This window comes from Sander vitreus, chromosome 6, assembly GCF_031162955.1.
Source record: "Sander vitreus isolate 19-12246 chromosome 6, sanVit1, whole genome shotgun sequence".
NCBI classification, from domain to species: Eukaryota; Metazoa; Chordata; class Actinopteri; order Perciformes; family Percidae; genus Sander; species Sander vitreus.
In genome coordinates, this window is record NC_135860.1 from 33,428,102 (window position 1) to 33,438,969 (window position 10,868).

The 10,868-nt window shown below is 41.1% G+C and overlaps 1 protein-coding gene across 4 annotated transcripts; it reads left to right on the top strand.

Moving 5' to 3' along the window:
- Positions 1 to 312: 312 nt before the first annotated feature.
- On the top strand, positions 313 to 8,487 carry LOC144520128 (uncharacterized). 4 transcript variants are annotated; one of them, XR_013502175.1, is made up of 7 exons: positions 313 to 770; positions 857 to 1,027; positions 1,119 to 1,165; positions 1,270 to 1,364; positions 4,245 to 4,381; positions 5,071 to 6,629; positions 6,869 to 8,487. XR_013502175.1 is itself a non-coding variant. In XM_078253817.1 (5 exons), the coding sequence occupies exons 1-5, from the start codon at positions 765 to 767 to the stop codon at positions 4,298 to 4,300; spliced, it is 375 nt and encodes a 124-aa protein (XP_078109943.1). In that variant the 5' UTR covers positions 313 to 764; the 3' UTR covers positions 4,301 to 5,064. The 4 variants fall into 4 exon arrangements, 1 of the variants encoding a protein (XP_078109943.1); XR_013502177.1 differs by lacking the exon at positions 4,245 to 4,381 and having other exon boundaries at positions 314 to 770; positions 6,509 to 6,629; XR_013502176.1 differs by lacking the exon at positions 4,245 to 4,381 and having other exon boundaries at positions 316 to 770.
- The last annotated feature ends 2,381 nt before the right edge of the window (positions 8,488 to 10,868 follow it).

Consider the following 10,868-nt stretch of genomic DNA (forward strand, 5'->3'; position numbering starts at 1 on the left):
GCGTTGCTTTCGTCTTTTTTCGACTACTTCACCAAACCCTTTCGTAATTCGCAGGTCTTAACCCGCGATCCTTCCATTTTAGCCGGTACATAGAAGGTTACGGTGTGCCTGCCGTTCCTAGGGGCTGTAGCTGACCCTCTGTGCTGTGAGCACGAGGAGTCTGGGCCTGCCCCAAAAAAAGAGGGTGCTATGACTTGCAAAGCTTCTCTTTTATACACAATTCATCTCCCTCCCCTCATAGACGCAGCTCGGGGGCGTTCACTCTAATTTCATCTTTTTTGCAATGCACCAAAATCTTACAGGAAACACACCACGTGCTATACAGGATATGCAGCTGGGGTTCAACAGTTTGTGGTCGGCCGACTTCCTCTTGCACCACTCTGCACAAACTGTCAGTTCTCTTCACTTTAGCAGCAATGGAAAGAAGTACTTTCCACTCAACCAACTGCATTTCTCTAAAGCACACTGTCTTGTTATAAATGCAATACAGATTAATATGTTTTCAAGCACTCATACAGATTAGTACATTTTGAGCAATAATATAGTTTTAGCTGTTTTTTGTTTTTTTTTGGGGGGGGTTTTCAACTGAACCTCTGTTCAACACCAGAGACCTCACTCGCCGCGCCACAGCACTCCACACCAGCTGTCCCGCTCTACGCACCACAGCTCTCCACACCAGCCCTCCCGCTCTTCTCATCGGTGGTCCCACACTTCACGTAGGGGGAACAAGCATCGAGAGGGTAGTGACCTATTCCCATTAGATAATGGAAGTAAGTATACCTCCTTATTTTCTTACTGACAGTGGTGGTGTTGCAAATGGAACAAATCTTTTTTTTCATTCCGATTTGACCTTCAGAGTTCCAAAGGAAGGTCCTCTATCTGCTGGCCGATATTCGTGAAAAGCTGTCCTAGGTGGGCCAAAACTCTGAGCCCCCAGACTCTGTTCCACCTGGAGAAGATGAACAGCAGGCGTGAGCTCAAGAATCTGGAAAGGCAACTGGCTGATGAAGGAAAGAAGAATATGATGGTCAGTTTAACTATGCCAGGCCAATAGTAATACTGTTATCTGTGTTCCTGATAGGGCGAAATTGTAAATTTTTTTGTCTCGGTTGTTCAAGATTGGGGGTGCAGACCTTGAGGACTGTGTGAAAAATATGATGAAAAGGTAAATGAAACTTCATAATTTCTTCAGAAACTAGATTGTATTGTTCATTCAGCTAAACAAATAGGTTACTGATTTCACTCGGTTGTCTTTTTTTCTATTGGCAGAGTTCTTACCAACAGGATGATGGCCATGATGAACATGGATGGCACAGGGCCAAAGAAAGCCTTGGGCAAAACATGGCTCTTCCGAGTTATAATCGGTATGTACAGTATGTAATACTGAGAGAATACTCTCTCACTTGGAAAAAGTAGTGAGGATCACTGGTGTGCTTGTTTAGAGAGTTTTAATAATGGTGGATTGCTATGTTAGTATGAGTGATGGTTGCTGAAAATCTTAAAAAAAATCATTGGGCCTCTTTGTATTTTGCATCACGACCCTGCAAGCTAACTCTTCCCACAGGACGCTCTGTGGATTTTACATACATACATACATACATACATACATATTCTAGATATATAACTAGATTTTTTTTCCCCCCATTTTTGAAAATGAATAACATTTGGTTAGATAAGCCATTTTTGCAGTGTATGACTTAGCATTTATTGAATATTCCAACCCGCAAATGCAGCAAAAATCCCTGAATTTGTATGAATTGGTGAAAATGCAAGATCACAAAAATCCTGGAGGGCCTGCGCTGTTATGCATGTTGCAGGGAATGGTGGACCCAAAAGCAGAGAGCAGATAGGTGAGAGTTGAGCTTGTGGATTTTATTAGACAAAAAGAATAAAGCACTTATCAACAAAGGGAGTCCAAATGCGCAGGCAACAACTGGTTCCAGCGCGAAAGTAAAAAGGAGAACTGGAAGATACGAAAAAAAAAAAAAACGTCCAAAACACAGGAACTAGAAACAAAAGGAAATCCAGGGAGTACAAAACTTGATTTTAACTGACACACAAACAAACTGGCATGAAAAACCACAAAGCACGCTTCCGCAGAGGCATATTACAAACAATGATCTTACACCAGACAGGGGGAAGACAAAGACTAAATACACCGGGTAACGAGGAAACACAAGACAGGTGACACAAGGCTGGGAAACAGGTGAAACACATAAGGGCAATCACAAGGGCGGGAAAACAAAGGAAGTAAAACAAGACAAGAGAAGACAGAAAACAAGATGGTCAAAATAAAACAGGAAACAGGGCAAAAATACAAAACAGAAAAAACAGATTACCAAAATAAGACAAAACACACCAAACCCATAACATGCACAATGCCATCGAGGGATCGGTTTAAGGTCCTTCAGTCATACCATGTCTTCACTGCCAGTGTGACTGCCAGTGCGCAGTGAGCAGTGTTGGGGAAGTGACTTTTAAAAAGTAGTGTTTGCTCGTTACTCATTACTTCTTAAAAAAGTAATCCGTTACTTTACTTAGTTACCCCCTATGGAAAGTGACTTTTTACTTTACTCGTTACTTTTACGTTACTTTTAAATGCAGGGGTCTCTGGCAGAGACTGAAGTTAATTATACAAAAACTATCTTTGACCATAAAGCCAATCTCTGGTTTATCAGTGAAGTGTCTGAACTCCACTGCAGACTGGATTCTCTCCCCACAGAGTGACGGTTGATTCATTATGAACAAGTCCAGTGCGGGTTGAATGTACATCAGCAGGTCATCGGCGTTACACCGTGTCAGTGTATACTATGTAATGTCTGTATCGACTTGTACCGGGGTCCGTGCATTGTCGTAGACACATGCAACCTCTTTTCTGGAAATCCTTGCCTGTCCGTGCAACCGACACAAGCCCACAGCGGTCCGCTGCGTGTATGTATGAGGCCATCTCCCCGCATCCATCTGTGAGGTTGTCAGCTTTGTGTCTGCCTGGTTAAGAGCGCCGTCCAGCAAGAAGCCACGAAGCTTAAAACGCTCTCAAAAGTTAGCTTTGGCTGCTTCTCGCTTGCCATGATTACTGTGTGTGACAGAGGCTGCTACCAGCCTCTGTCACATCCTGTGTGGAGCTTGTGAGCATGCAGCTGAAAAGGCAGTGTTGCTCTCAAATCTGTCCCTGGGAAAAGTAACGTCGCGCCGAATTGAAAAAGGAACTATGTTTCGTTAACACATTTTCAGTAGTAGTGCGTTACACTACTTTTTACCCGAAAAAGTAGTTACATTACTGTAACCCAACTCACCACTGGCGTTGAGTCGCTTTGGCTGGAATTCATGGAATTCATGCCATTTTGTTTAGGACTGTTTTGAGTAAACACACCAGTCCTGGCAGCTCTAAAACAAGGATACAGTCAGGTCTGTATTCTAAGACATAACACGTAACATGCATGTTCTTCAAATTAACAGTGGGACGCATGTCTTGAATTCATAAAGTTCACTTCATGACCTATGGGATTATTTTTGTGGCTTTAATTCCATGCAAAACTTCTCAAGTATCAAACAAAAAACACTAACTCAAGCAAAAACAATTTCACCTCAAAGGTAAAACTTAAAACTTGCAAACAAAACATCTCTGTAGTCGTAAACTATTGGTCTTTTATTTGTTTCATAATATGTCCTTTAGTTTACAGTTCCCTCTGCTTCTTTCTCAATGATCAGTCTTTTGCTCTCTCCATCACGTTTGCAGTTTTGCTCTCAGCTTTCACGTTTGCGCTTACAAAGTCTTCGTTTGCGATTCTGACACAAAGCTCTTGCATGGGCGGGTCTTGGGCGTCCCCATTGACTAATGAGTTTTGGGGGTATTTTTGAGTAACTACGGTGGCCCTGAAGTGCAAATCACAACAGCAATTAAAAAAACGCACGCAAAAATGAAAACACAACAGCAAAAATGATAACACGACAGCAAAAATGAAAACACGACAGCAAATAGGAAAACACGACAGCAAAACACGACAGCAAATATGAAAACACGACAGCAAATAGGAAACACGACAGCAAATAGGAAAACACGACAGCAAATATGAAAACACTTCAACAAATCACAAAACACAACGGCATTAACTTCTACCAGAAAAGGTAGGGCCTGTCTAGCAGAGAACAGACCCTCCTGATTGGACAGAAGCACTGTCTGTCTTTTGACAGGAAGGAAAGGTGAAAAAATAAAAGCACCTCACTGTCTATGCTTTTAACAGACGGACTAGCCGTTTCTCATTTCAAAACACTGGACGAAATGGATGTGGAACTGTGAACTGTGCTGTTGGTGAATCAGCGTCAGTCTGCTTGCAGGAGGAGAATATTCTGTCAGGAACTTTGCCCTCAATGTGCGAAGGTAGGTAACGTTACTGACACGGATAGGCTTTAATGTAAGCAATAGTCGTTTTCTCTTATTTATCCCATGTCACTAAATTAAAAACTCGTGGGAGTTCATGTTTGTAGTAGTCATAACACTTACCGGTAAGGAGAATTGCATTAATTAATTTTAATTACATTAAGCTTACAGTAGCTAACCGTTTACATTAGCTTGTAGTTTACTGCATGTATGCAACATTAGCTCATTGTCCAGTAGCTTCTAGCTTTCAGACAAATGCAGTGCAAAATATGATCAGCAACTACAAGGTAAACGCTACCAGCTAATGAGCTACCACAGGCAGTGTGATATGTAGTAAACTGCAAGTGAGAAAGGGTAAATAGTACTGTAAACACACAAGCTACAAGGCTACAACCAACATATGAACAATCATAACACCATTGATAAACACCCACTAACACAGTAAAGGTAGGTTTAAGTGTGTTAAATGGTCAACAGTTGTCAGTTAAGACCATGATGAAGAAACCACTACACAGTTACATGAAGTACCTTCATGTTACAGTATGCTTAAATATACTTGTGATACAAGGACAGGTTGGATAACTATTGGCCTAACCTAAAGGTTGGATAACTACTAGACTAACCTAATCTTACCAGGACAGTTTGGATAACTACTGGCCTAATCTAAAGCTTTCTCCTTCTGTCTGCAGTCTTGAAGCAACCCCATCATCGGCAGCTGTGTCTGATCACTGCTTCATGTTGAATATACTTGTGTACAGTATATCGTAATGTTTGAATAAATGTTATAATAAAGATACACGTTTCGTTAATGTCTTTTTAGAGCTTGTATACCTAACTAGTTATTAAAACAGGTAGCATCTGACTATAATTATTCAGTTAGAAGTTTCCTGTGTCCAGGTCATAATTTGATGGAAAAATAAACATTGAAAAACAGTTTATATTATATACACACACCCAAAAACTTAAAGACACAGACAAACTAGTTAATTTAATGCATTTATTTTTTTAATGGCAATCGCTAATATAGCAAATAATCTATTCAACATCTCTCTTTGACCTCTGTCTCCCTGCTTGTCTTTTGCTTTCCCTCTCCTCCTCATCTCTCCCTTCTAGTGATGCTAGTGCAGCCTCCGTTTGTTCCTTAGTCCCCTGTTAAAAGACAGCAAACACAAGAAAAAGATCTTTACTGTTATAAATGCTATAACGGAACGTTATACTTGTTACATGGGAAACTACTCATACATTTTAGCTTTCATTTAACGTTGCTAGTGAAGTTAACAAGGTGCAGCTTTACCTCCAATCCTGCAACTACAACTGATAAACACACCAATTTCTAAATCTCTGCTAACATTACGCATATACAGTAACGGCTTATAAAAAGAGATGAAAATGCCACCGGACATTCAACTTTACGAACACAAATGGCATAAAAGACAGCAACCCAGCTACCTAACAGCATAATGTTAAATGATAGGTTCAGTTAGCTTAACATTAGCTCGGGGTGTATCTACCTAATTATAATAGCAACTTGTACCAGCATTAATGCGTTACACTTTACATTGATGTAACTCATTAACGGTGATAACAAATGTACGGCAAACACTAAATATACTTACATTTAAATGTTAATTGTGCCATTAGCGATGCCGCTCCAACTCCCGCTTAGGTCTGCCATTGTTTTGTTTTTTTAACGAGCCGGCAAAGCCGCGCGCATAGGATTGTGGGTGATTTGGGAGCGCGAAAGACAGACAGTGTTTTCCTATTTGCTGCCGTGTTTTCATATTTGCTGTCGTGTTTTCATATTTGCCGTTTTGTTTTCCTATTTGCTGTCGTTTTTTCCTATTTGCTGTCGTGTTTTCATATTTGCTGTTGTGTTTTCCTATTTGCTGTCGTGTTTTCATATTTGCTGTTTTGTTTTCCTGTTTGCTGTCGTGTTTTCCTGTTTGCTGTCGTGTTTTCCTATTTGCTGTCATGTTTTCCTATTTGCCGTTTTGTTTTCCTATTTGCTGTTGTGTTTTCCTGTTTGCTGTCGTGTTTTCATATTTGGTGTCTTGTTTTCCTATTTGCCGTTGTGTTTTATGATTTGTTGTTGCGTTTTTCTTATTGCTGTTGTGATTTGCACTTCAGGGCCACCGTAAGTAACAGCTCAGTGCCTGCCCGCCCTGACGTTTCAGTGCAGCTAACGTTAGAGATTTTGGGGAATACACAAACCAGTCTAAACAGCGGATTCCTACAAGATTAATAAAGTGTAAGTATTGATCATACATATTGTCTGTGATCTACGTTGCAAGCATGGTTACTAGACGTTTGTTGTTTCGTTGTTAGTTAGCATTTGACATTAGCTAATTGCTAAAACAAATGCTAGCCAAGCCAAGTAACTTTGGCTTACTGTAGTTACATTACTGAGCTAATTTGCCATGGGAATAATGTAGGCTTAGTGAGGCCTTACTCAATGGAGCTGTATTAATTATCGTTTTCTCTCTGTAGAACCTGCAGGACTTGAGCAGAGCTACGATGCTGTCACAGGTAACGTTAGGTCAGTTACGTAGTTATATGGTCTATTATCACAAATTATTATCCAGTTAACTACATATTGTTGTGGTTGCTATTGCTCTGATAATACACAATGCTAGGGTATTGGTTAAGTTGTACAATGTAGAAGCTTTGAATATAATGTTGTTGTGGTTGTGGATATTTCTGTTATCTATTTATAGTTCTGTTGCCTGTTTGTATATTCCTGTTTCTGTTCCTGTTTTGTATATTGAGTTTGTATCATTCTGAGGATTGTTTATGTTTCGGTTTATCCTGTTTTGACTGTAGTATTCTGTGCATTGTGTATAGTTCTGTACTACGGTGGCCGACAGGGGGCAAACGCCCTGCAACTTAAGAAAACACAAGCAAATAGACAAAACACAAGCAAATACATAAACGCACTGCAAATAAAAAACGATGCAAAAAGAAAAGCACACATACCCCGAAAATAAATGCAACAAAAAAACACTAGAGAGAGAGAGAGAGAGAGAGCGAGAGAGAGAGATCTCAGAACGGTGTGCAACTGTGAGATGATAGACTGTAAATATGAAGTCTATGTTTGAGATATGTTTTCTCTTGTTTGGTGGGTGTGTCTCGGCTCAGGTCACAGGTGATACTCAATCAGCAGAGACGTCTGTAAACTCGTGGTGATAAAACATTTAAAACTGCATCAGCGTTTAATGTTGACGTTTGTTTAAGCCATATTACATGAGAGGGTTTAATTTCGAGGTCCGAGGATAGGCCTCCTCAAGTGTAATATTATGATTATACATCAACGGTTACCAACAAAATAAGTGATCAATCTGTATTCATATTGTGGAACAATTCGCTCTTGAAATACAAAAAACAGACAGGATTTCTAGTCCCTCCCTGTTTAGTAAACCAGCCAATTTACCGTGGGATTTATCAAACTGAATAAATCCCATACATATTAACACAAAACTGCTTTGCTTGCTCCATCGTGTTTTAAGTAAGACATCTGCTGAAAAAGTTATTGTATTCATTAGCATGATTTCCGTTTAGTTCAAAAACATCCAAAACACCAAAGTACGAAGACATAGCGGACCAGACGCGAGCTTTTGTTTTGAAAAGTCAAAGCTCGGGCACGGCACCAGCCAGGAGGGCAAGAGACGGGAGCATAGACTGTATATTATTAATGTTATATTATGTTATTAATAATAGTATGAATTTAATATACAGTCTATGGACGGGAGAGCATGAGATGGGAGTTCTCTTTTTACTATGCAGCCATACCCGACTCTAAAGAAAAGGCAGAGCGCTCTCTCCCCGTGGGGTCGAAAATCAAGCTGTTCCACTAGCTGCTCCCTCTAGAGGTCTGGAGAACTTCCGTTGTGTAATCTGGATGCTGCGTTTTTTTGTTACATTTGTTTTCTGGGTTTGTGTGCTTTTCTTTTTGCATTGTTTCATATTTGCAGTGTGTTTATGTATTTGGTTGTGTTGTGTGTATTTGCAGCGCGTTTATGTATTTGGTTGTGTTGTCTGTATTTGCAGCGCGTTTGCTGAATGCTGCGCATGTGTTAAATTATTACAAATTAATGAAGTTGTTTTCTTAATTTGCTTGTGTCTTGTCTATTTGCTTGTGTTTTCTTAAGTTGCAGGGCGTCCTACGGCAGCCTACGGTGGCCAACAGGCGCCCCTGTCGGCCACCGTGGGCTACTGTTAGTGTTTGTTGTAATAGTAGTAGTAATAATAATAATAATAATAATAATAATACATTTTATTTAAAGCGCCTTTCATGACACTCAAGGTCACTTCACAAACAAAAAAGGACATTCAAATTATAACATCTTATTAAAGGTGCTGAGGTTCACATCAGGGACATGCAGTAGGCCTTTTGATAATACCTAATTATAGTTTGAGTGTTGCATATCTTGTCTTTTGGTTGAGAACCACTGGTATAGACCAATAGAGTACGTACTGATCATATTTTACTGAGATAGTTTTACTGTAATTATATTTTAAAATGCACATAATATATTAAAACACTTTTTTACATTCACCCTTGTATGTTTGGTTCATTATATAATACAGGAAATAAGGTTAAGACTATTATAATGCTTTATTTTTAGTCCAATATAAAACTTCACATACATAATGGATATTTGAAAGTATTTTGCTGGGGCACCGGTGGTAGAAGAAGCTGGAACTCATTATTTGCAGTACATCACAGGTCAGGATCAGTTTTTCATCACCAACAATACACAAACATACTTGTTTTACCCAGTAATTGGGTTATGTATATATTTCACATATTCAGTTTCACCTAAGGCAAGCTGTATTTCTCTCCTGACTTGTGTCTGAAACAACATTCTGAGGGTGGTGCAGGAATATCACACACAACTCCTTGACGCCTGGAATCGTCTGGTCTCCTGATCTCACTGACGGCCCACCGCTCCAGTCTGGACGACAGCCTTTTCTGCAGGACAGCTCTTTACAGGGCTGGGATGTGGCTGTAGTCCTTCACTGCCTTGACTTCTTATTTTAAATCTTGAAGATGATAAAAAAGTGTTTGAATTTAGCTCAATAATAAATAATTTTAATAAAGCCTTTGCACTGTGGGGGGTCACGTGGGACCGCAGGGAAGATGGCAGCACAGTAGGCAAGCTCCTCACGACCATCAGCTAATTATGTGAATTTGGAAGCATACACTTCGTCCTTAGTCTGACAATTGAGTCCCTGTGTTAAATACAAGAATTAATACCAGTTTCCGACCAAAAATTCGTAGTTTCCCGGCGAAATGTCGAACAGCAACTTTAACTTTTTCAAAGATGCGGCGACGAGAAGTAAGCTAGCCTTGAAGACCAGTCCAACACCTGAACACACCTCGTCGACACCGACATGTGACAGCGACCCTAAACCTGGAGGAGGGTTTGACGATAAAACAATGTTTGAAGAAATACGGTGGTGAAAAAACTACAGGTGGTGTCAACTGATGTTGTCTCAATTAAGGAGACGACGAAAGAGCTTAAAGATGCGGTTGAGAGCGTACAAGTGAGGCTGGGAGAGGCAGAACAACGGATATTGGACGTGGAAGACGTAAACACACGAATGGAGGAAAGCATGGAGAAATGGGACAAGAGACTGGAAACACTGTGGAGACGCGTGGAAGACCTGGAAAACTGCAGCAGGAGCAATACTGTGAGAGTGGTGGGACTGAAAGAGGGCAAGGAGGAGACGGGCAAAGTTATTCAGTATGTGGAAAAGATAATCTCTCAGGGGCTCGGGCTGTCTGGCAACGAGTTTGAAATTCAGCGCGCTCACCGCTCTATGGCACCCATACCGGGCCTGAATCAACCGCCCAGGACCGTACTGATGCGCTTCTAAGGTTCATCGGCCTGAGACAAGGTGCTGCAGGTGGCCAAGGAGAGATGTGGGATCGACTTGGAGGACTGTAAACTGTCCTTCTATGAGGATGTGTCCAGAGAGTTGGCGGAGAAAAGGAAAGCATTTACTCCAGTGAAGAGACATCTGCATGAGCTAAATGTGAGACACAGGCTGGTCTACCCTGCAACGCTCATCTTCACATGGAAAGGACAGAAGAAAACTTTTCGAGACAGCAATGATGCGGAAAAGGTTATGCGAGATGCTGAATAGAGGACCGGGGGACTTTATGGAAACCAGACGAAGGGTGTGTGAATCTGTGGGAATAAGGTAACTTTGATGATGGTGTGGGAGGCAGGAAGAGCTGTGCTGTCACGAGCTGACAGGATGTGCCTAACGGACACGGTTAAGTTAGTTCAGGTTAATCGGGGGGCGGGATGAGGGTTAGTTCGAAGCACCGAGGTCTGGGTTGCTTTAACCTAGGGTGACCAGACGTCCCCGGTTTCCGGGGACAGTCCCCGGTTTTGGTGACCTGTCCCCGGCTGGACCTGTCCCCGGAAATGTCCCCGGTTTTCACTGTGCCTGACAGACCCGAAATTGGAATGAAAGAAAG

Coding starts and splice junctions, on each gene's coding strand:
- LOC144520128 (XM_078253817.1), top strand. Junction 1,028..1,118: donor AAGGAAAGAAGAATATGATG/GTCAGTTTAACT, acceptor CGGTTGTTCAAG/ATTGGGGGTGCAGACCTTGA. Junction 1,166..1,269: donor GTGAAAAATATGATGAAAAG/GTAAATGAAACT, acceptor TTCTATTGGCAG/AGTTCTTACCAACAGGATGA.